Source organism: Polypterus senegalus, chromosome 10 (genome assembly GCF_016835505.1).
Source record: "Polypterus senegalus isolate Bchr_013 chromosome 10, ASM1683550v1, whole genome shotgun sequence".
Classification (NCBI taxonomy): Eukaryota; Metazoa; Chordata; class Cladistia; order Polypteriformes; family Polypteridae; genus Polypterus; species Polypterus senegalus.
This window is the reverse complement of record NC_053163.1, coordinates 22,161,287-22,187,639: the sequence shown is the minus strand read 5'-3', so window position 1 is coordinate 22,187,639 and position 26,353 is coordinate 22,161,287. Positions and strand designations below refer to the sequence as shown.

General features: G+C 38.8%; 2 protein-coding genes across 2 annotated transcripts in view; one reads left to right on the top strand and one right to left on the bottom strand.

Annotated features, from left to right (window-relative positions):
• Window positions 1-258, bottom strand: part of xpnpep3 (X-prolyl aminopeptidase 3, mitochondrial) — a 56,409-nt gene extending 56,151 nt beyond the window's left edge. Inside the window, exon 1 of the mRNA XM_039765500.1 lies at window positions 29-258. Within this exon, the coding sequence (XP_039621434.1) occupies window positions 29-95 (67 nt within the window). The 5' untranslated portion in view covers window positions 96-258. The remainder of the gene's footprint in view (window positions 1-28) is intronic.
• Window positions 259-398: 140 nt separating this feature from the next.
• st13 (ST13 Hsp70 interacting protein) lies at window positions 399-26,165 on the top strand. Its single transcript, XM_039765501.1, has 12 exons — window positions 399-951; window positions 14,149-14,206; window positions 15,031-15,127; window positions 15,228-15,301; window positions 15,507-15,573; window positions 15,966-16,050; window positions 17,279-17,389; window positions 17,513-17,615; window positions 21,523-21,639; window positions 22,194-22,245; window positions 25,420-25,508; window positions 25,608-26,165. The coding sequence occupies exons 1-12, from the start codon at window positions 842-844 to the stop codon at window positions 25,737-25,739; spliced, it is 1,095 nt and encodes a 364-aa protein (XP_039621435.1). The 5' UTR covers window positions 399-841; the 3' UTR covers window positions 25,740-26,165.
• The last annotated feature ends 188 nt before the right edge of the window (window positions 26,166-26,353 follow it).

The window sequence follows — 26,353 nt, the reverse complement described above, 5'->3', positions numbered from 1 at the left end:
ACAATGAAGCGCAAGACTAATTTCTAACCTGCAATCCGCTGTGAACTGGTTGCTAGTACTGTGTTGAAAAGCGTTTTTGTCGGTTTGACAAGCATGGCCGGTGAAGAGGGGAAGGGCAGACATAAGATTATAAATGTACGGGAGGTGGGAGGAAGAGAGCAAGGTATCTATGACCGAGAAATCCAAACTGAACCCGACGCGACAGTACAATGCCCCGCAGGTTCCTATTGGCTCCTAAGACATGGGCGTCAGGATAAGACCCCACCACTCACCGGGTTGTGGACGCTCAATAAGCAAAGCGCCTTATTGGTTACTGCCTTACAAACGCCGTCATCTCATTGGCTCGGGGCCTTCAGTTGCAGAAGTCGTTCGTGAAGGAAGTTTTCGTGCGGCCCCACCTGTTCTCATAGAATAGTGGCCCAAGCTTTCGCCTTTTTTAAAAAAACACCGTCAACTTCAGTATCCCTCAGACAGTATTTTCTCTAAATCTCGACACAGATGCTATCGTGAAAAAAATAACTGGTAATGCATGACGCAGTGTTATTCCAAATTGTCTTTCTGTGACGTGCAATTAGAGAGGCTACCCCTCCGCCCGCTTCGAGAATTTTCTGTCAAGTAATGTTGCGACGCTCTTAAAGAGACAGTGCCCGAAATTATTTAACAACATCGTGTTTTTGCTCGATTCTGCTCCACTCGGTTGCCAGCCGTGTCCTCCTCGTCAACGGATCTTAAGCAGTACTGTGCGCTGTTTTATGACACGCTGAAGCCGGAGACGCGTGCATTTTTATGTCTCTTCGTGCAGAGTAGAGGAGCGTTGTGAACAGAACCGACTGCAAGCAAAATGGACCCGAAGAAGATTTCTGAGTTGCAGGGCTTTGTTCAGCTTTGCAAGGAGAACACGAATTTGCTTCATCGACCGGAGATGAAGTTTTTCAGGACTTGGCTGGAGAGGTAGGAATTTGTTTTCGTATTATCGTCTTTTTTTCATCTGGTATGGCCGGTGTAGCTGTTGTTGACTCAGTGAAGTTAATTCAAATTAAGCAGATTAGGCGGAGAGAAAGGAGTTTGTGTTCATTGCGATTTTAGTAAAAGTTTCAATTGATGAACACCGTGACATTGTGGTTGTTCGTCAAGGGTGCGTGTGTGTAATTTCTAACCCTAACTTTTATTCATCCCGTAAGAAGAGCCGTCGATATTAGTAAGGGGAACGAATACTGATCAAATGTTGCAGTTTTCAAAATAATGAATAAACCGAAATAAGTTTTGGGTATATTTTTTATTTTGAATTAAAAACTGATTTGCCGACTAGGTAAAAATGGTAAATACTGATTTGTGTCACGTGGCTGTCATGCTTTTCAATATAATCGGTTAATCAAATCGGGTTTTATGATCGCTAACAAAAAAAAAGTTGCTCACTTAAATTACGATAAGTAAACTGCATGCATTTAGATAGCACTTTTCAGCCACTCCCACTTTCGAACAGGTAGTTTGTAACAATCATTTTATCGACGAACATTACAAAGAAGTTAATAAATTGTTGCCTCTCGTGAGGACCTCACAAACGGTCATTCCAGTTCGGGGTCGCGTGAACTAACGCCCCACGCCAGGGGCTTGGGTGCAAAGCAGGATTCGACAGCCAGTTCATCCCAGGGCCCATTTACACACACCCACACTCAAACGTGGCCAGTTTACCTAGCACGGAGGTGCTTGGGATTCGCAAGGGAAACGGGAATCTCTGGAGGAAGACACCACATGAACACACGGAGAACAAAATGAGTGGGATTGTAACCTAGGAAATGTGATGGTACTTGTGTACTACACCCACGGCATGAGAAAGGAAAACTGAAGTGTTTTGACAATTTTCGTAACATTTATTCCAAATATTCATTTATGTGGTTGGAAAAGTAGGAGGGTGCATAAGGTCTCCCTCTACCCATTCTAGTGTTGGTCTCCCTCTACCCATTCTAGTGTTGGTCTCCTATATTTTTTTTTTATTTATTTTATTACAATCCATACATAGCAATCAAGTTTTTACAAAAAAAAAAAATTATGTTAAGAACAGCTCGAACCCCACCCCTGAGAGAGCAAGATCTCCTATTTGGTTCTCGAGGCAACAATGCCAACAGCTGCGTCACTGAGCAGCTTATTCTTTGTAGAATGGGTTGAAAAGTGAGGAGCAGCAGTGTGGGGAAATCGACGCTCTGGGGATAAGGATACATGGTTTAGCTTGAATGGTTTTCAGATTAAGAGAGTAAAGACAATACCCTTTGCGTTCCCCAGCAAGCATAAGGTTAGGTAAGTTTTAGAACACCTCAGGGTTTTTTTTTCCCCAAGTTTAATCCGTTGAAATGCAATGAGTGACCTAAATGGTGAAAATGTATGTTGAAATGAGTTTTAAATGTAAAACTTGGGTTAGTAAAAACTGGAAAAAAGGAAAATTCAGAATATTACAAATGTCCCTTCCTCAGGGAACAACTAATAGGTTACAACCTGCAGATGTTCTTCAGCAATTAAAGTAAATTTAAGTCTTGCAAATTGAAACAATCTGTGCAGATGTCCCAACTTTTGAGGATTACTTTAAAACGCTATGTCTGTCTTAAAGCAGAGTCGGAACAGAGCGTTAAACTGCAGAAAGTTGTAAATTCCAGTGATAGCGGCAAGGAAACAAGACCGAGCATTAATCACCCATAGGTCTTTCATTTAGAGAAAGTGCACACAAAAAAAATCAGTAGTGTCCTGCACAATCCAAAGGCAGTTGAAAACTGGAAGAAACTCTGATAGGAAGAGATCTGGCAGACCCAAAGTCGCACGTTTCTGAGGGTCCCCAACTTGTGTAATAGGCACCGCACAGCTAAAAGCAGATATTAGTTTCTGCTGTGAAGACGAAGTCTTTGTGCTGCAGGTATGAAAGGGTGAATGACAGTAAGAAAGCCATTCCTTAAAGGACAAAATAGGGCCTTCAAATACCGGCTGTGGACTACTGCAGACTGGAAGAAAGACTTATGGACCAGTGACTCAAAATCTGAAATTTTTGATTCATCATGCAAGGTCTTTGTATGCCATCAAGTATTTGACACCAACTGTCAAACATGGAGGAGGAGGAGATGTGATGGTCTGGGGTTCTTTTGCTGGAGGAAGAGCTGGTGACTTGTACAGAGTGACTGACATTCTGAATCAAAAGGGTTACCACAATTTATGCCTACTTTAAGTAAAACGTTTGAATAAATATTTGTACACTTAATATTTCTATGACTTTTTTGCCTTTGTTTGTTTGTTGTATACCTTGATTTCATGAAGCATTAAAACATTAAACTGCATGCATTTCCCTAAAAACTGTGGTGTTTATCCCACAAATTTGGAAATAAGGAAGGATCCAGCCCAGGTTTTGGTTGTAGTCCATTACAGACCCCACTCATGGGCCTAATTCAAAATCTCCAATTCACCTAACTTGCATGATCTTTTGACGTGGAGGTGAAAAACAGAGTCTACAGGAGGGGAAAAACTCAGAGTGAAAGGACATTAAACGTGGTGTTGGCATGGGATTGGAACTTGTCACTGGATCTGTAAAGCAGCTGAATTGACTATTTTACTACTATATTATCCACTCGTATTGTTTAACTTGCTTTAGTAAGTTGAATATTTTGGAGATTGAATATATTCAATTTATTGCAATATTTACATTTTAATAACTATTGGCTTTGCTGCCTTATGTGTAGTAGTATTATAATATGAATTTTTGTAATTGAAGTAATAAACTGTTCTTGATGGCCTTTACGAGAGGTGTTTTACCCCACAATCAAAACATTAAAGTTCCTATTCAAATATTTTCAAAAGCGAAATCCACTTTTATGTATAAACACAATAGTAAGAAATGTCTTCTTTCTCTTTCACAGCTGCCACATACTGTTTTTTTTTTATACTAGGAATAGCTGCAAAGAATTTGAAATTAACTTAATGAGTAAAATCCTTTTTTCTCTTCTATTCCCAGACCAGCAAATCGGACCCCTCCCAATTCTTCTGTATTATGAATAAATGATTATTGATGGGAGTTATGGTGCATAAAATTGTACTTCCTAATGTACTCATTTAATGGCTGTAAACCACACCAACATAGGTCCTCCTGCCTGTTATCAGTGCAGTCTGGATTATATACAGTTTGTCAAACCTTCCCTATCATTATATGGCATGCTTTTGAAGTTTATTATACTTCTATTTTAAAAGCTATGCAGAAAACACATTTTTAAAAACTTAGACTTTCTATTTTTTGTTTACGATATATTGATGTTTGGTATTTGTTTTCCACCATTTCTCTGTAATGAGTATTGTCTGTACACATGCTGTTTTGGTTACATACTATTAATCTACAGTGAATACTATCTATAATAGTGCTATAATTTGGAAAGTATTGGGGTTAGTGCTTTGGTCAGAAAGGAAGGAACCTCATGGTAGAGTGTTGCCCACAGAATGTTATTACTGACCTGCATTAGAAAAGTGATTTGTTAAAATATTTCTGTTACAGTATATGACTTAAAAGCTTGAAAGCAAGTTTGACTAGAGCCAATCATTTTAATTCATTTTATTTTTGTATAGTGCTTTCTATAGAGTGTGGGATCTAAGTGCTGTGACAAATTCCCTGGAAAAATCCAATTATAGTTTTACAAATAAACTACTTTTTAAAGATACAAACTAGTTCCAATCTGATTAACATCAGTGGTTTTGCAATATATGTCCATTAACATTGTCATTCAACTATGACTAGTTCACAACAGAGGAGAGGAATATATTTTCTAGTCGGCAACAACCCTGGAGAAAGTAAATCTTGAGGATGGGGGTTATTCATTGTCTGTTACAACAGACGTTCCTAGTTCTGTAAAAACCTAAGCTAACTGGCTATGCGGTCACTCTAGGGCATTTCACATCATTAACTTGTGCTGGGCTTTCTAATAGATAGATACTTTATTAATCCCAAGGCGAAATTCACATAATCCAGCAGCAGTATACTGATACACAGAAACAATATTAAATAGTAATAAAAATGAAAAAAAATTAAAATAAAATTAATGTTAGCATTTACTCCCCCGGGTGGAATTGAAGAGTCGTATAGTGTGGTGGAGGAACGATCTTCTCAGTCTGTCAGTGGAGCAGGACAGTGACAAAAGTCTGTCACTGAAGCTACTCCTCTGCCTGGAAATGACACTGTTAAGTGGATTATTCATGATGACAGGATCTTTTCATCTTTTGATTCCAAGACTGCAAGTGTCTTAGGTATCTTTCAAATTAGCAGGAAAACCGTTTGGAAGCAGAGTAGTGGCACAGTGTGCCATAGTAGAATACAAAGCAGAGAAACACAATAGAATAGGAATAATAATTATTATAACACACTTTTGTACAAGTGGCTAACAAAACAAAGATATTTGTAGCTGATCAGCATCTCTTTTTTGAGGGTAGGCAGAACAAATGTAGCAAGTCTTATCCCTTGTATTAAAAGCTGTAACTGAAGTGGCTTCATGTGTAATATAATAATAATAATAATTCTTTAGATTTTAAATAAGAAGGCAGCTTGCTCCACAGCTATGAGACCCTGTAGCTAACAGCTTAACACAACAACTGTTATTTTAATCCTCAGAATCTTCAGTAGTCAAAGTATGAGATCCTAGATCATAAGTAATGTTGGTATGCAAAGCTATAAAAGTTAGTTACACCTGAACCAAATAAGACGATGAAGCAAAAATGTGTGGGAAGAGCCGTGCTGGGTTAGTTCCTGCCTTGCATCCAAACCTTCTTGGATTCACTTCTTTCAGTCCTTGTGAGTTATGACCTTGAACTGGACTAAACCATTTTAATAAAAGAAGTCTTGATTAATGTATTAATAAAAGGGTATGTTTGTATATATAAAAAAGAAGAAATGGTCATTGTGCAGATATAGTGCACGCACACACAATATAAAAGATGACCGATTAATTCATAAACTGGATTGCATGTTGCACACTTTTGAGTAGGCAGAAGACGCCTTGGCAGTTTCCCATGGTTTCCATGCAACATTGAATGAAATTAAACATAACAAATATTGGAATTGCAGATTGTCTTATTAGAAGTTGCACATAGCTGCCAAAAATGTTAACCGTGTAATATACAAAAAATGCTAATAAATGTCCATGTTTATTGAATGCTTTATTTTATTTGTGTTTTTATTTTTTAAGAATTCCAGACACAAATGTTATGACATTGGCTTAAACATATTTGCTAAGAATTCAAAATGTCACAGTGAATGTGAAACACTGTAGTGGATGTTTCCTCAAGCACATGGTCTTGAAAATCATTTGTATGGACATTTGTGCCTTTTATCAGTACACGCCCACTTTTACTTTGTCCTGGTTACATTCAGAAGAAGTTGAATTGGAATTGGTAAATGCTGTCTGTTTTCTGGCTTACATTGGTAATGGGTGGGGTATTTCTGTGTTTCATGTAGTGGATAGTTAATTTTCCTTAGAAATCAAATTGAGCATGTCATGAAAAGAACGCCTCCAGTGAAAATGTTTGGATGCAAAACACTGTATTGAACATTGCATCATACATAAATTCCAAAAATGGTAAATGGGGTGTGATATTTAATCTGCTGTGCTTGGGCTTTTCCCTTTTAGTTGCTTTGGCTTTATCTTTTAATTCATCTGGTTGTATTGGATCAAAATCACAAGTAAACTATATTGAAAGCAGACAGGTAGAAAATGCTGCTTTTTTCCTTTCCAAAATACTGGTTGAGCAACCTAAAGTATCAGGTCATTAACAACATCAACAATCAGCTCTGTAATAGATGTTAAGCCGTCTGTAAGCTTAGAGCGCAGATTCTTCAAAACGTTTAAGGAACATTAAAATATCTTCGTAGTACATGTTTAATTATTCTATCCTTCACGTCAGTCCCAGTGAGGAATATGGATTATTTAAATGAAGTTAAAGTTTTACCTGTATAATAAACATATTTTGCTGCATTTAATCTTAAAAATGATATCGTTATCATATGTAAATACGCGCTTTATAAAGTGGCTCAGGTTGTGCAATATTATAACTGTAGTGCAAGTTTACAGTGGGTTAATTGTACTTATAAGTACAAACAGTTCTACAAGGAGCAATTGATTGAGTGCGTTTATAGTTCTTGGGATGAAACTGTTTCTGAACCGCGAGGTCCGTACAGGAAAGGCTTTGAAATGTTTTGCCGTGGCTGAGGTAGCGTGTGCTTGAGTCTGTATCCCGATAATTCTCTTTCCGATCATCTGCTGCTGTGATTCACACTCGGATACAGTGATATAAATACTCCAAGTGCTGCAGTGAGAGTAATATGGAAAAAGATGATCCGCTGTGGCAACTCCTAACGGGAGGAGCTGAAAGAAGAAGAAGGTGCAGTGAGAGTAACAACGCTAAAGTAGTTATAGTATTTGGAATACTATGGCTATTCCCTGGACCATTATATTGTTACAAGTTAATTACAATCAGGTGCATTACACTAATAAACAATATGCGGTTAGTTTCAGTGTATTTATAAAGCTGCGTCAGGAAAATAAGGAGTAACCACACATCAGCAGCCCCAGGAACAATCACAGATGTGGACAGTCTCTCACCGAAGTGCACAGGTGAGAGACTGTCCACATCTGTGATTGTTCCTGGGGCTGCAGATTTGCCACAGTTGCCATGCCTTCTAGTTAAACAGAAGTGGAAGTCGGCTAAAGGAAAGGATGAGAAAGAAAGGAACGAACGGGCGGTTGTAGGAGAAGGCAGGAAGCAGTGGGGAGAGAGAGAGAGACACAAAATCGCCCTGAGAACCACTTCAGTCACACAACCACCAAAAGCCACAAATGCAGTGATTATTTATTTTAAAACTGGCCTTTGACAGGAGCTGTGGACCCCGCTATACCACAACGATGTTTTACTTTGTTTTCTACTCTCATTTATTTATGACCTCGCTTTATCCTGATTTTTTTTTTTTTTTTTTTTGAACACCTGTGCCATGGTGATTTATTTTCCCTTTTTCGAGTAATTTCCATTTGTTTGCGTTCCTGTGATCTTTACTTTCTTTTTTTTTTACTTTCTAATTATCCTACTTTCATATTCTTTAACTTTCTCCACATGTGTATCGCGCCAACTAATTTTTTTTTTATTTATTTATTTTTTTTGAGCCTTTCAAATTCCACTGCTTTCATAACCTCTAACCTGCTCTGCCTGTGTATAGCGCCAACGTCCGGATTTTTTCAGTTCCACTTGTTCTGGGCTGATAATGACTTATCGTTACTTTCATAATCTCTAACCCATAGACATATATAGGTAGAAGCCACATTAACTGTGTTGCCCAGTCGACACGATACTTCGGCACATCCGCCATATTGCGAGTGGCAAAAGTGCCATTTAAACCAATACAGGTAGACGTGGAAACTGGCTTTTCTGATGAAAAAACAATAACGTTTAAAACAGTATAGTTTACATACAAAATTTTTGGCAAATCATTTAAATGTAATTATTTATATACATTTATACACTAATAATGGCAATTATTAAATAATAATAATTTTTGATAAATAATTCCTCCCATTTAAGTAACATTTCTCGGACTGCCTTCTTCCATCTCTGAAATATTTCTAGACTTTGTCCTGTTCTTAAGCAACACAGTTCTGAAGTATTGGTTAATGCTTTAGTCACCTCACGTATAGATTACTATAATGCTATTCTATCTGGCGTCCCACAAAAACGTATCAATCGCTTACAACTTCTTCAAAATTCTGCTGCCAGGATAATAACCTACTGTTCTAAATCCACTGAACTTATTACACCTATTCTGTCTCAGCTTCACTGTTCACTACTGAATACAATACAAAATACCACTCTTAACCCTTTAAAGCTCTCCACAGTCTTGCTCCCCCCTACCTCGCTGATCTCCTACAGGCTTATATTCCCTCTCGCTCACTCAGATCCTGTGATTTGAAAGTATTCAGTTTGGCAATATAGTACAGCCTTAGTTTGTGGAAGACAGACCCAACTAAAGACATGAGCATAAAATGATGGTAGTCCATTTCAAACTGTTTCCTCAATATGCTCCTTGAGAAAAAACACATCATCTGAACCAGTCTCGGCCAGAACAAACTGATTGATCAATGATACACTGACAGCTTGCCCTAATGTTGACTGTCTGATAACACGCTGAAGTACTTTAACCACCTTGACTTTATCCTCTGAAGGAATCCACAAACCTTCTTTGATTTTTAAATGTGAGCAAGTGATGTCTTTGATCATATGATGCCGGTGCAGCATCTGTTACCAAACTAGCGCGGCACACATCACAGGACAGCTTTCTCAAAATTCCGTCTTAAGTGCTACCTGACCTCCCACTGCTTCCTGAGGTGGATTTTTTTGGGAAACCTTCAACGTTTTAGAAATGTTAACAGCTAACGACAGTCTATATAGTTAGTGACTAAATACATTTAGCCAAAACGTTGTTTGGAGGATCACTTGAGCACAAAAATGCATAGGTTTGCTAGCTTAGCCTGGCGTAGCTAAAGCTAAGATTATAAAACGGAATTTTCTAATGGCCAAATATAACCATTTGAAATGTAATCCCCGGGACCTGGTTTGGAGCATACAGCGGTTTGTACAATCACAAGCAGCAAATGCTTGAGGCATCTTTATTCATTACTTCACTCCACAGCTGTGCCACTCGCAATATGTCGGCGACGTAGACATATGTTGCTTCTGGTCATGCAGCGTCCAGTAATTCTATGTCTGTTCTCTAACCTGCCCTGCATGTGTATAGCGCAAGCGTCCTGATTGGGCGTGTTTTTTTTTTTTTTTTTTTTCCAATTCCAGTTGTTGCGGGCTGAGAATTACTTTCCTTATTTTCTGAATTTGTACCTAGATTATTCTTTTTCTTTTTTGTCTCCAACGCTTTTGAGTCTCTTTTCTCCGCACTTCGCTTTGTCATCTACGTTTCATTTAGAACGTATTGGCCTTCTACGCTTTATATGCGCTGAGAGCCCTGGATCTGTTTGTGCTCAAAACCAATATACGACGGAGAGTGTTTGCTGGCTGCCCGTGCTCTTGTAAGTAGGGCGTGTCTTTCAAGAATCTCATGTTCTACGTCATCGCGAGACGGTCCTGGGTCAGTCTCTTGGCACAAAGTCTCATGTTTAAGGTCCCTGCATGACGCTCCGTGGCCAATCTCTCTAGTCTCACGGGACTTTTAAATGTCTTCCGTGATCTTAATGTGAAAATCACGTATCGTCGCCCTGCTGTTTCTCTCCGGGATTTTTTTTATAATGGAGAGATTCTCTTCATAGAGAATCTTGTTTCCCTAATGGTGAGGGATAGTTCTAAACAGCTTAAAAGGATCTAAATAATCTTAAATTCTTCTTCAAAGTGTACGGAAATAGCACATCCCTTTTATGTACTGGAGGTTAATGATCATCTTTAAAAGCCAATATCACATTACACTACTTCTAGTCGGAGGGGATGTTGGACTTTACTACTACAACAACAACAACCACTGCTGATCTAATGGTCACAGGGTATTTCAAATTACATGACTATATGACTTTCTAGCACAGCTTCACAAGTATTATGAGCTTGCCCCTTTTTCTGACAGGAAATAACTTGCTACCTGACGGGACCGATGTCCATGTAGAAAGCTTTACTAGTATGGTGAATTCATCTGTGTTACATGAAATGTCAGACAGACGAGTCTCTATTGTTTGTCACATCCAAAAAACCTGTTTCTTATTCTATGTAACTACATTATATTGTACTTCTGGGTGAGTACTCATTGTTTGCCTGCACTCATGTCTTACGGGCAGGCTTGTGTGCACAACTTCAATCCTGTTTGATTCTGCTGGAGTGAGTCACAGACAGGTTAGACTGAGGCACTGGGTATGGCAAACTACATGATTAATGGTCATGGGACTTTTTACTGGCTAAGATCATGCAAATGAAGCCTGCGACTGAAAGTTGTCTGTCTTTAGTCGGTTTTGTCATAGCCCTGAGGTGGTGTAGGTTAAACAGCTATTTGTCAAACTGCTATTTGCGATCTTGAAACCTGAAGGAGTATGAATAAAAATTTGAAGAAAAATAATGGCAAGGTAACTGGTAATGGCAGAACCCTGTTTAGCCCCTGTGAATTTTGAAGGAAGCAATTTTGGGGTGAGTAAAATATATTTGCCATATTCTATGTTCATACTCTGTATCATGAAGAATTACTAGTTTCTGGACTTTGCATGTGAAACTTTGCAAAAATTAGGACATCTAGATAAGTTCTCAATGTTGAACTCAAAAAAGGTGTGCTTACATCTTAGTGCGTTGAAGTCAAAAGCATTTTTGCATGAGATCCATTTAACTAGTAAGGATCATTATGGGTTGGAAGGATATTAAGTGGGCCAAGTATTTCACTCTAGTTTTAGTAAGACGCATTTAAGGAATACTGTCAGAATTTATGCATAAGTAAAGCTCGTGCCAGTAACTTCCTTGATAAGAATTACCATGGCTTTATGCACTGTATGTAAAGGAGCTAGATTAAGACTCTAAGAAAATGCAAGATCTTATACGTTCCTTACAAAGTAGAAAAGGCATAAGTTCAAAAGTCTTTTTAGTAACACTTTATGGAAAGCTATCGGTTAAATTATTTACATTATTTCTAGCTGTGTTTTAAGGAAGCTACAGAAAATGATCTATTAGCAAAAATATACAACAGACCTCAATTGTTTATTCCAAAAAGCAATAAAAACCTTTTCAGAGTGTGTATCCTGCAGACCAGTCACCCCTCCTGAGCAACAAGTTAAAGATCCTATTGGATATATTCGAGGAAGAAATCGTGAAAGTACAGGTTTCCCCCGCTATTCCTATGAAACCTTTCATAATGGTATGTGTGAACTCCCAAAGTTGGGGATACCTGTACTTTTATTCTATAATATTGCAGCATCAAATATGTAACCTTTAAACCTTCAGTTGTTTAGTGTAATATAAATGTATACCTCTACAGTATCTGAGCTCCCAGAAGTCTCTCTATCTCTGCACAAAAAAAAAATGATTTTGACATAGCTCAGTGGGGATTGCTGTTAACTCTACCACATATATTTGGGGTCTGACCCAACAAATTATGTATGAATTTCAGTTATTATACTTTAGCTGAGAAACCTCTCTAAATATAAACAGCATAAATTGTGATTATTTCCATCTAGAATATGAAACCAAATAGGGTTTTCCACTAACACCAATACATTTTGCTATCTCTTATCATGTTAAAATCACTTGAGTGTTAGGATTTGTTTTTGTTCTCATAATGCTACAATGATGAAAGAGATGGTAACAACTTGCTCTGCTTATTACCCAAAAAGCGTGAGTGAATTTGCTTGGAGTTGGTCCGTACCAAAACATAACTCCAAACGTTCCTGCCAATAAAGAGAGGCTGCTACAAGCTGAATGAAACTAACTATATACACTAGCCATCTATTTATTAAGTGGGGAAAAAATAAACTCCTACGGTAAAGAAGAGCCAAAAGAACAGGCATATATAAATAAGCAAAACATCAAATCCAAGTTTACTGTACACATCAAGCATTGACACTCTCCCTCCGCAAGCGTTTTCTCATCATATGTAATAGTTTACAGATTTTATTTCAATAAAATCAAATCCAGCATATTGTAGAACATATTAACTTTTTAAAATATGAAACATGATAGTGTGATCCAGATGTTGGAATAATGTGCCTTGTGCAAAGGTCTGTTTGAAAGCTTTTATGAAAAATACTGCACATTGTTGGATAAAGAGCCCTCTTATGGTGTTTGGGTTCTGTAAATTGTACTATAAAATACGTATTCACCAAGTGGAGTGGGTTCATAGGTCTTTACAGGAGAGCATAGAATTTAAAAGCTATATTTCCTGCAAATGGAAAATTAGCTTCCCAACATCCCTCTTCAATCACAGACTTTATTTTAATGAGGTAGGGATGGAGAGCCTCATAACTTTATCATTTAAGTTAATGTTATTTAGAAACAGGAAGTTTTTATTGTGCATTTTCCATTCACACTCTTCATTGCAACTCATCAAATATAGTGAAGAAAACGGAGCAGAAACGGAAAAGAAAGCTTCTAGGTTGAGTTCACATATCCATCCATCCATCCATTATCCAACCCGCTATATCCTAACTACAGGGTCACGGGGGTCTGCTGGAGTCAATCCCAGCCAACATAGGGCACAAGGCAGGAAACAAGACCAGGGCAGGGCGCCAGCCCACCGCAGTAAGTTCACATATACAACAAGTAAATATTTGAAAACATTCGAGAATTAAAGCTTATAGTTTCTTTCATATTTAATAATACTATACTTAAACTATATAATCCATTATGGTGAAACTAATGTCATTTAATAACTGCTCTTGTATCAGTTGATCACTGTTTATCTTGCACAATCAAAGCAACATGGTGCTGCAGACATGCAGCTATTACTCAACCTAAGCTAAGATCTTAACAAAATCTACTTTTGCTCTTCATAACACTTGTAAAACATTAGTAGACAGGTTATCTGTCATTGTGCAGTGTACTATATTATTTTGTTGATTTTAATTAATTAATATGAAGGATTCACTGTTCCTTTACTAAATATGTAATATCAATGGAAATGTCTCAGTTAAGCCACCTCTGACCACTCCAAAGTTAAGATTTGTTAGTAGGATACAGAGTCTACTGATGCTTTGTAAGTGTTAAGAAGACCCAAAGAAGTGTTTAAGGTCTTTACAGAATAGTAAGTGAGTAACAGATATGTTTTTGCAGTATGTAAGCTAAAATGTATGTGGTTTTAAAAAATACAATTTTGCATTTGTTGTTGACTAGCATTACTTGCAAGAATGCAACGTCTGTAATTGGGTGTCTGTCGCTTCTTTCACTCTTTCTCCTTTTTACCTCCACTATTATTACAACTAGAATTCTAATTCTTTGGATTTTTAGGCTGTTGGAGTGATTGATGGAACTCAGTGAAAAGTTGAATGGTGTCCAGTATTTGGTTGGCTCTGCAAATCCTAGACATAAGCCTGTTCTGTTTTACTTGTGTGTTAAAGATTATTACAGGATTTGTTTAGTACTATCTTATCTGTTTTTGTTCCTTTTGTTTCTCTGTTTACACAGCATGGGTGCAACAATTCCTCCAATGAAGAGCAGCAGTGCAGAGCCTGAATCTCCGAAGGTAACATTTCATTAATGGACCATTTTATTTCATTTGATTGTCATCTGATTTAGCCAGGCACATATGAGGGGAAGCCCAAAAATTCCTGGAACTGTTCAATAGCACAGGAGTGGGATGTAGTGGTTGAATATGCAGTTATGTTTTAGATGTCTACAAGTGCACTTAATCAGCCTACAAAGCAGTATCTTGTTGAGTTGATAGTGTATTTCTGCTGTTTATTCTTCAGTTGTGCAGGCGACTTCTGCATTTTTTTTTTCCTCCTCCAACTCGCCAGAGATAATGATGACTGACGTACTTGATCATCAAGAGTTTCTTCCCTGTGATCAGACTGTTAACCAGTGATATTGCACTGAAGTGCTGAGATGTCTAAAGGAAAGCATTAGGGACTGCATTTCTGCACCCTGACAACGCACCTACATTTACTGTGCTGTCAGTCGTAGAGTTTTTGATCAGAAGCAATGTGGTTGTTGCTTTGCACTACCCGTTTCACCTGATCTTGCTCCCTGTGACTTCTTGTTCTTTCTGAATTTTTAAAATTGAGAAGGAAGAGAAGATTTGCTATCATGGAAGAAATCGGAAATAAAACGATGTGGCTGCGGTAACAAGAGATGAGTACAAGAAATGTCCCAGCGCTTCTCCCATTCCTGTTAAAAAGTGTACTGCATCTCAAAGAATGTATTTTGAAGGTGGCTAAATGGGAATTTCTGAAAGTTTTATAAGAGAGTTGCGTGGTTTTCGCCTTGTACCTTGAGACTAGAGAATTCTTTACACCTTTGATTACATCCAGCCTTGAGAAGGATATATTATGTTTTTCTCTGCTATAGAAAGAGGCTCCATCACACCCAGTGCCTGAACCTGAGCATGAACATGAGCCTGAGCCTGAACCCAAAGTGGAACATGAAAGTGAGGAGAGTGAAGTAGGTGAGTTTCAAACTGGCTTTTTCTTTCAGTGTGAATATAGCTTTCAGCAGTGCACTTCTTTAAAGCAGTGTTTTATTTCCTCTGTTTTTTTTTTTCCCAGAAATTGACAATGAGGGTGTAATAGAGCCTGATTTAGATGATCCTCAAGAAATGGGTGATTTTGAAAATCTGGAGGTGAGACTATGAATAGGTTAAGTTCTTTATGCTGCCTCTGTATCCTCCCCTCATGTATCCTTTGTTAATAAAAAATATTTTGCTATGTTTTTTTTATTTATTTTCCCTCCACTGCTTGCTGTGAGGTGTAGTTTAACCTTTATACTGCGGTCTCCTTGTCACTCTGTTCATCTAACATCCACCTTCAAATTTATTTTAATTGTAGGTATCTGAGGAGATGATGGACCAAGCTAATGAGAAGAAGATGGAAGCAATCAATGCAATGAGTGAAGGTAAGTTTAAACATATGCTGTTTTCTAACCGCAGTCATTAGGAGATTGAGAATACGGTTTATTTCAGTATATTTTGGATTCTGTCAGAGGCTCGGGCCAGCTGTGAATTGTTCTGTATAAAATAATCTCTGTATATTCTTACCTAAAAGGTAATTGAAACTAGTTAGTAAAAAAAATGCCTCGGTTTACAAATGAATCTAGCAGTACGTCTTAGGGTCGCAGTATGTACACCTCTCTGGAATAATCAGATGTACACGAATGAGTTTTAATTGAAATTTAACAGGGGGTAATTTTGACTCCTATCTAATTTAATGGATTGTTATTATTATTATTAGGAGAATTGATATGCTTATGTAAACCACTGTAAACATTTGAAACTTTATTCTCAACAGGTGAACTTCAGAAAGCACTGGACCTTTTTAGTGAAGCTATCAAGTTAAACCCAAGGCTGGCCATACTTTATGCAAAGAGAGCCAGGTATAAAACCTTCAAATTCCGTTATGGCCATTCAGAATTAGGTCAATGGTTTTGCACTTGCCAGACTACTGCTTCAACTGTATGTCTCTCTATTATTAAAAAAAAAAAAATCTTGGAAGGAGACGAGACATGATTGTCTCAGAGACCCTTTCATGTCCCGCAAGATGACAAGAGCTTATGCAAAGAGATTTGGAAAAGTCCTGCATGGTTATGTCGGACACATTTTTCGTAGCGAGAAAGAAACAATACGATACGTACGGACAGTTATACATTGCGTTGTCACAATGTAATTCCAAACACGGAGTCAGAATTCAATACGATATTGATGAAAAGGTAAAAGCGAAAAGAGAGAATATATGGACATAGGTGATTATGACAGAAGTACGCTGTAGCAGCTGAGCGAGCAAAGAGGAGGTTAAAAAAAAAAAAAAATGTCGTTATTGAGAAATGCTCAAACTTGCTGGTGCCAGACTGAAGGGAGCCATCTTCTGGTGACAGTCAGAAACGTTGACTCCCTCTTTCAATAGGTATGTGATTGGTTACCAGGAGCCTCACAGTTGTAAAAATAGGGCACTTTGAAATCGTGTGAATCTTTTTGAATCGCCCTGTATTGTGAGCTTGCCATTTTTTTCTGACAGCCAAATGTGCTGCCTGACAGACCCAGTGCTGTGAATACTTTAAGGGTGTGCATGAGTTCAATAACAATCGCAGACTTTTCTATTCTGTTGTGGTACAAAAATAAGAGACATCAGATACATGAGCCTCTCTTCCGTGTGAGATCCAGAACACCAGCATTCCTTTTTCCTCATAGCTGCATTTGTATGTGTTGTGCTTTCGGCTGGGCATGTCAGACTACAGGACCAGAGGTTAACGGAGTGCACAAGCAACTATCCTACTCACTAAGATTATGTAAAAATGCCGTCTGCAACTAAAAATTGCTGGAGTAGTCATGTAATGTGATAGGGCCTTTGCATGTGTTTAAAAAAAATAAATAAATAATATTTTTTTATACTTTTTTTATTCAGATAAGATGAAGTCAATGTCTGTCTGTCCTATTGAAATATATTTTTCCTTGGGTGTTCTACAGTTTACTTAAGTGTAATATAGTTGAGCACTCCTGTTCCCATGCATGGCCAAATCATGTGATTCAAAACCTACTGTTATGTGTTTCCTAGAGTAAATACAATTGGTACTTCTTCACAGATTTTTATTTTTCTCGAAACATTAGTGTGTACATCAGAATGCAGAAACCTAATGCAGCTATTCGAGATTGTGACAGAGCCATCAGCATCAATCCTGACTCTGCTCAGCCATATAAATGGAGAGGCAAAGCACACAGGTGAGAGTTTTTAGTTGTCACTTATGTTTCAGTGACACACAAAACATTATATAGAAAAAAAATTGTTTGGCTGGAAAAAATGGTTATCTTGTAGTGTATGATGGGATTTGATTTGTTACACAGGCTGCTTGGCCACTGGGAAGAAGCTGCCAAAGACTTGGCCACAGCTTGTAAGCTGGACTATGATGACGATGCCAGTGCCTTGCTGAAGGAGGTCCAGCCCAGGGTGAGCAGGTTTCAATATTGAATACTTTCCTAGTAAGGTGCAAAACTAAAATTTAAGGTTTTTTTTGGGGTTTTTTTTTTTTTTTTGCTAAAAACTGGTCATTGGTTCTAAATTAAAAAGCACAATGTGTGCTTGGTTTTTTTTATAGTGATTTTTTTAATAAATAGACAAATGCAGAAATTATGCACAAATATTAGCAGCATTGTGACAGTGTGTGTGTGTACATGTATTATTGATTAATCCATTTTGGTTTTACATGAAAGAAACAACTATATTAAGTTAGATTGATAACACTTGTGGTTTCTATTGCTATCAATTTATTTAAAAATACGCATGAAAACTGTGTAGTGTCAGTGGGGAGTAGTAACTGTTTTATTGCGTGGAAGTGCTCATAAAACATACTTTACCCTCTAAGGTTCTTTTTATATTGGTGGATACTTTAGTACTGGAAATGCCTGCATTGTTTTCCTTGATTTACATGTACACCACACAATACTTACCTGTTTGAACATTCAGTCATCACTCATTCTCGTCACAGGTGGCAGGGGAGTGTAGTAGTTGTAGGTTCTAGGAGTTCTCGTCTGTCAAGACGACTCTAGTTATCAGTAAAATCATTCTCACTGAGCAGATGTTTGAATTTTAAGGCCCCCTGTATTGGATGCATTTGCTGTTCAATGGTAATGGTCTGCTCCTCAAATTAGGTAATTATGTGGCTGCAGCTCAATGTCTATAACATGCACGGTCAAGAGGCTGCCTCGTGTCAGGTGATTGCTGAAATTGGCACCAGCTGCCGCATGACCCTGCCCTGGATAAGCATGTTAGGCAGATAGCTGGGTAGTTCAGTTGTTATTTCACCCAACATTCCAGTGTTTCTCAACCTTTTTGGGATGCCACCTTCTCCCCCAGGGCAAGTCAAGAATGATTGTCAAAGCACCACCCCCATTGTGAATTAAGCGTGATTGTCAAACCTTTGGGGGGCCTGGTCAAAGGTTGTGAACTGAACACAATCATTAAGAGTTGGAGGGAGAACAATAACTCCTGAACCACCAGCAGTAGCCACAGTTGCTACTCTGTCTGTATTATGATTGTCTATGCCAGATGCATCTCGTAAATGCGGCGAGTGCAGCAAGCACCAGCTACCAGCAGCCTTGGATACGTCAGTCAGAAAGTGGATAATAGCCATGTTCATAAAAACTAAAGGATAGATGTGAACCTTTATCACAGCTTTAGGCTTCCTCATCTGATGGCTGATTGGTCACTTGAGTGTGGGATTTTTTTGGGTTTTTTTTTTCTCTTGGCTAATTCTACAAGTGAGAATCACAAAAAAAAGTTTGGCCTTGATTGCACCGTAGGATTTTTCTGTTTTGTTAAGTTAAAACGGGCAATAATATATAAAGAGTGCTTGAATTGAGTCATGGGATCTTGGGTATCCCATGTTTTCCTTTAACGTCCCTTATGGTTTAAGTCATGCTAGCTATTAAGCAAACCAGCACTAATATTTCACAGCTGATCACTAATCAAACACTGAAGTATTTGTGTGTGTGTGGGGGGGTTCTTTATCTTATTTCTCCACCCAGGTAGACAGTATGATGTTCTTTTTGCAATTTGCACCCAGTTGGTACACAAAACCTTCAACTCCAACTCTTCAATTTCTGGTACCACCAACTCTGACTCCTCTGTTTGTCATTAGACTTGTATACACTCATTGGCCACTTTATTGGGTACACCTTGCTAGTACCAGTTTGGACCCCCTCTTGCTTTCAGAACTGCCATAAATAGATAGATATACTTTATTAATCCCCAAGGGGAAATTCACATACTCCAGCAGCAGCATAGTGATAAAAAACAATATTAAATTAAAGCGTGATAAAAATGTAGATATAACAGACAGTAACTTTTGTATAATGTTAGCGTTTACCCAGGGGGTGGGATTGAAGAGTCGCATAGTGTGGGGTCTCCTTAGTCTGTCAGTGGAGCAGGACTGTGACAGCAGTCTCTCGCTGAAGCTGCTCCTCCGTCTGGAGATGATCCTGTTCAGTGGATGCAGTGGATTCTCCATGATTGACAGGAGCCTGCTCAGTGCCCATCGCTCTGCCACGGATGTCAAACTGTCCAGCTCCGTGCCTACAATAGAGCCTGCCTTCCTTCCTCACCAGTTTTTTCAGGTGTGAGGCATCCCTCTTCTTTATGCTGCCTCCCCAGCACACCACTACGTAGAAGAGGGCGCTCGCCACAATCGTCTGATAGAACATCTGCAGCATCTTATTGAAGGACGCCAGCCTTCTAAGGAAGTATAGTCGGCTCTGTCCTCTCTTCGTGGCGTAGATTTAACAAGGTGTTGGAAACATTCCTCTTGGAATTTGGTCCATATTGACAGAATAGCATCACGCAGTTGTAGCAGATTTGATGTGAAGATGTTCTATTAGATTGAATTCTGGTGACTTTGGAGGCCATTTAAGTTCAGTAAACTCATTGTTATTTTCAAGAAATCGGTTACAAATGATTTGAGCTTTGTGACATGGCGCTTTATCCTGCTGAAAGGAGCCATCAGAAGATGAGTACACTGTGGTCATAAAGGGATGGACATGGTCAGCAACAATACTCTGGTAGGTTGTGGCATTGAAATGATGATCAGTTTGTACTAAGGGGCCCAAAGTGTGCCAAGAAAATACCCCCCACTGCATTATGCCAGCACCAGCAGCCTGAACTGTTAGAATGCAGAATGGATCCCTGCTTTCATGTTGTTAACCCCAAATTCTGACACTATCCTCCAAATGTTGCAGCAGAAATCGAGACCCATCAGACAAGACATTTTTTCCAATATTCTTTTGACCAATCTTGGTGAGCTGGGATGAATTGTAGAATCAGATGCCTTTTCTTAGCTGACAGGAGTAGCGCCTGGTGTGGTAGCCCATCTGTTTCAAGGTTTGACGTGGTGTGTGTTCAGAGATGCTCAGAGTTACTGTTGTCTTCCTATCGGCTTGAATCAGTCTGGCCATTCTCCTCTGGTATCAACCAGGCATTTTTGCCCAGAGGACTACCGCTTACTGGATATTTTCCCTTTTTTGGACCATTCTCTGTAAATCCTAGAGATGGTTGTATGTGAAAATCCTAGTAGATCAGCAGTTTCTGAAATACTCGGACCAGCCTTTCTAGCACCAACAACCATGCCACATTCAAAGTCACTTCAATCACCTTTCTTTTCCATTCTGATGCTCGGTTTGAACTTCAAGTCATCTTGACATGGTTTACATGCTACAATGCATTGAGCTGCTGCCATGTGATTGGCTGATTTAAATATTTGTGTTAACAAGCATCTGAACAGGTGTACCTAATAAAGTGGCCGGTGAGTGTATTTATCACTGCCAGCGTAAATCATGAGGCTACTTTTTAGCACTCTTAACATGGTAAAGTTCAGGTTTAAAGGCGGTAGATATGCTGTGCCTTAAAAACCCTGAGTAACATTAAACGTAAGACTTAAATGAAAAAATAAGCTGTTTCTTTATCAAAAGTAGTTTAATCGGTAGAAATGAAATTGGAAATCTTAACTCATATTACAATTAACATCTAGTCCGAGTCTTAAGTCGGTACGTTTTTAACAGGTATGACTCCAGTAACCCAATAATTTCCGACTCCCACAGGTGTCTTACCTAATATTTCCAAAGATGTCATAGCTTTTTTTGTGTAACTCTGTGATCGAAGGAGCATTAGTGTCTCTGGTGAGAACTGTCAACTCTCCCCGCATTATGATTTATTAATAGTGTTAAGATTTTCATATTTAAAGGGGAGAACACAACCTATTGATGTGACTCTTTTATAAGATGTAAATTAAATGATGGATTAATTATAACCTAGCACCTTTGTAATTTGAAGGCTCATTCATTTTACGTGCTATTTCTTGTCTCAGGCTCAGAAAATAGTTGAACACCGAAGGAAGTACGAGAGGAAGCGGGAAGAAAAGGAAATCCGTGAGAGAATGGATCGTGTGAAAAAGGCACGAGAAGAGCACGAGAGAGCACAGAGGGTCTGTATCTCAAGTGGTGTTGGTCTGACTATGTTTGGAGGTCTCGCGTTCAGAGATCATGGTTTGAGAGTTGTCGCAGAAATTTGCTTTTTTTTTTTTTTTTAAACAGTTGAGATCACCATTCAAATATTTCCAAGATAACTGTCCTTTATTATAATAAGCTTGAAGTAGCTCCGCATGGATCTGTTCTCTATGCCAGAATGTCTAAGGTTGATAGAGCGCTTTCAATTAATAAATTGATCATTTGCATAACACAGTTAAATACATTAGCTTGCACTAATCAACATATAGATACATAGAGTGTGGGTAATGGATTATACTATCTTGGTAGATCTAAAGGTCCTACAATAGTTTGGTCAAAAGTCTTTGGCAAAAATTCTTGTTATTAAAACGGAGCTTCTTATGTATAATACCACAGTTTAAAGGTTTAAATGCCATATGATGATCTCATTTCCATGGTGAGCGTGCAGGAAGTGATTAGTACAAAGGAATCTTGGTTACACAGAATTGAATACTTGGAAAAACCGGTTTCTTCAACAGTTTTTTTAATTAAGGAGGAAGAGGAAAGACGGCAAGCAAGTGGTGCACATGGAGGAGGATTCCCAGGTAAAGTTCCATCCATGTCACTTACACATGAACATTTCATTATTTGGAGTTAGAACCATTAGTCAGTTGTGGATGCTCATGTTCTTGCTGTAGGTTGGATTAATTTTATTTCAGTTGTTGGTTTTGGACCCTAAGTGTATACAAAAGCTGCACAGTGAAGACCATGGAAACACATTTGTTATGTCTAGTTGATGGTAGAAAGATGCATCACTGGAGAGTGGCGATGAGCAAACTCCACTGAATTTGCTTTATGAAATGTTTGGGAACTCCACCAAATTTGACAAAGTGCATTGAAGTCGGTGGGAAAGGAAGTACTAGTTTTAAGTAGATCACAATGGACCAGTGGTCTTTTAAGCGTCCGTTAAGTTTAAGGACCTGTCTGACAACTGTGCTGGATTGATTGTGTCCAAATATGTGACCCGAGTTGTGAGGCAGCAGTGCAAACAACTATATGCCACCCTGAATCAAATAACAAAAGATGACGGACGGAACGAAACACACAAACACAATACAGCAAATGGCCACAGACTAGCAATACGTAAAATATGTATACTGTATATAAAATACCATTGCACTCCTTAGAATCTAATCTTCATATCACTGATTTGACCTGCCATGAATTGGGTAGTACGAACTAATCCTGAAGGCATAAGCAGAACGGAGTCAACACAAACCATAAACCTTGTGAAATAATAAGAGACTTGCAGTGCATCTGGAAAGTATTCACAGCGCATCACTTTCTCCATTGTATTTTGTGTTACAGCCTTATTCCAAAATGGATTAAATTCATTTTTTTCCTCAGAATTCTACACACAACACCCCATAATGACGTGAAAAAAGCTTACTTGAGGTTTTAGCAAATTTATTAAAAATAAAAAAACAGAGAAATCACATGTACATAAGTATTCACAGCCTTTGCTCAATACTTTGTCGGTGCACCTTTGGCAGCAATTACAGCCTCAAGTCTTTTTGAATATGATGCCACAAGCTTGGCACACCTATCCTTGGCCAGTTTCCCCCATTCCTCTTTGCAGGACCTCTCAAGCTCCATCAGGTTGGATGGGAAGCGCATGTGCACAGCCATTTTAAGATCTCTCCAGAGATGTTCAATTGGATTCAAGTCTGAGCTCTGGCTGGGCCACTCAAGGACATTCACAGAGTTGTCCTGAAGCCACTCCTTTGATATCTTGGCTGTGTGCTTAGGGTCGTTGTCCTGCTGAAAGATGAACCGTCGCCCCAGTCTGAGGTCAAGAGTGCTCTGGAGCAGGTTTTCATCCAGGATGCCTCTGTACATTGCTGCAGTCATCTTTCCCTTTATCCTGACTAGTCTCCCAGTTCCTGCCGCTGAAAAACATCCCCACAGCATGATGCTGCCACCACCATGCTTCACTGTAGGGATGGTATTGGCCTGGTGATGAGCGGTCCCTGGTTTCCCCCAAATGTGACACCTGGCATTCACACCAAAGAGATCAATCTTGGTCTCATCAGACCAGAGAATATTGTTTCTCATGGTCTGAGAGTCCTTCAGGTGCCTTTTGGCAAACTCCAGGCAGGCTGTCATGTGCCTTTTACTAAGGAGTGGCTTCCATCTGACCACTCTACCATACAGGCCTGATTGTTGGATTTCTGCAGAGATGGTTGTCCTTCTGGAAGTTTCTCTCTCCACAAAGGACCTCTGGGGCTCTGACAGAATGACCATCGAGTTCTTGGTCACCTCCCTGACTAAGGCCCTTCTCCCCCGATTGCTCAGTTTAGATGGCCGGGCAGCTCTAGGAAGAGTCCTGGTGGTTTCGAACTTCTTCCACTTACAGATGATGGAGGCCACTGTGCTCATTGGGACCTTCAAAGCAACAGAAATTTTTCTGTAACCTTCCCCAGATTTGTGCCTTGAGACCATCCTGTCTCTGAGGTCTACAGACAATTCCTTTGACTTCATGCTTGGTTTGTGCTCTGACATGAACCATCAACTGTGGGACCTTATATAGACAGGTGTGTGCCTTTCCAAATCATATCCAATCAATTGAATTTACCACAGGTGGACTCCAATTAAGCTGCAGAAACATCTCAAGGATGATCGGGGGGAAACGGGACACACCTGAGCTCAATTTTGAGCTTCATGGCAAAGGCTGTGCATGCGATTTCTCAGTTTTTTTATTTTTAATAAATCTGCAAAAACCTGCAAGTATTTAACTTTTTTCACGTTGTCATTATGGGATGTTGTGTGTATAATTCTGAGGAAAAAAATGAATTTAATCCATTTTGGAATAAGGCTGTAACATAATAAAATGTGGAAAAAGTGATGCACTGTATTACTATTTTACAAGGTGTTTTCATATTTTTGTTGGAAGAAAATGAGTGAAAAGCATCTGCACAGGTAAATCGGGTGCAGCTGGCATGTCTTTGGTTTCAGATTGCTTTGCACTTTTATTCTTCAATGAAAAAGATAGAAACGTCTTACGAGAACTAAGAAGTATCTTGTTGTTATTTTATAGGGTCTCATGCTTTCTGATGTTGAGGAGGTTGGGTTTGTTTTCAGTAGGGTGCCACATCACATGGCTAATTGTGTAATCATTTGGCCTGTACCCCCTTCCCTTATATGGGCTCAGTGTGTGGCTGCTGGGGCTCAAAGATTGATTTGTGCTGCTGTGTACCAGCACTGTTGAGTTTTAGAGTACTGGAGATAATCTATTCATACTAACACACCCAGAAAGCCTGTGACACAAGGGGTCAGCATTATATACTAAAGGGGCATGCATCTGTCATTCAGTACCCTGATGTATGTCATGTAACGAGGAGCATAACGTGCTAAATGCAGTAGTGAAGGCAGTATCCACTGCCATGCATACATAAAATGCGCCCAATAGACATTTACTTTAAGTGCAAGTTCTGCGCATGGCTGCTACAGCTCCGTCATGTCACACACCATCGTGGGGAGTCTGTAGAAGTTAGTCTAAACCAGCCTCGTGGCAAATTTCCAGGAGTATATTTGCCATGAAAAATACTGTAGTGAATTTTGCCAACTTAACATTACTGGGCAATATTGGGCGACTAATATTTGGAATTCATACAGCTGAAAATGAATTTTACTAGGATATGAGGAAAATGTAAGTTTGAGTAGAGGTTGTAACTTCTTGGGGTCCTGTTAAAAATGCTGTAATTATATTTTCTCCCCAGGTGGTGCGGGTTTTCCAGGGGCTTCTCCTTTCAACATGCCAGGTCTTAATGAAATCTTCAGTGATCCAGAAGTACTAATGGCTATGAAGGTAGGCTTTTTTTTTCTTCTTCAATGACTTTAGGGGAATGGGGTTTGATTGTGGCTTTTCATTCTGAGCAATAACAACAATGTTGGTTTTTTTTTTTAGGACCCTGAAGTAATGGCTGCCTTCCAGGATGTTGCACAGAACCCAGCAAATATTTCTAAATATCAAGGCAATCCCAAAATCATGAACCTCATGAACAAATTATCTGCCAAATTTGGGGGTGCACAACCTTAGGGCTATTTTTGGGGGATGTCAAGTAGGTAATATAATGAATAAAATTCCTATATTTTCTTTAATTCTGGATACAGTTCTTGGGCTAGGCCTTTTTTTTTTTTTTTAAACAGCAAGCATACACATGCATTTACTTCCTTCCCCTCCTCTAATTCAATTAGTCTTTTACATCAGATGGCCAAAGACTTGTGCTGCTTTTGAAGAAAGAATGAATGGGTGGCCAGAAGTGTGCAAGACAGCAGAGTGTAATGAGGGAATATTTACATTTATCAAGACTGAAACTCATGAAAGTATGATCTAAATACCCGTCCACTTTGTAAGATGAGTGGCAATGAATTTGACATTGATATTAAATTCTTATTCATAAAGTTGCTCAAAAATGCTGTTACTGGATAAACTGCTTTAACAAATAAATCATTTTCCCACTGACTTCTGCCTGTTTTTTTTTTTTTTTTTTTCTTCAGTTAGATCTAGGTTTATATACCATGGTGTGAAAATGTCACTTTATTTTTTTTAATTAAGTTTAGATTTTCACTGCTAACATCTTAGGTTACACTAACATGCTAGTTCTGTACTTAGCAAGTAGACATCCTGATTTAGTGTACAGCAGTTAATAC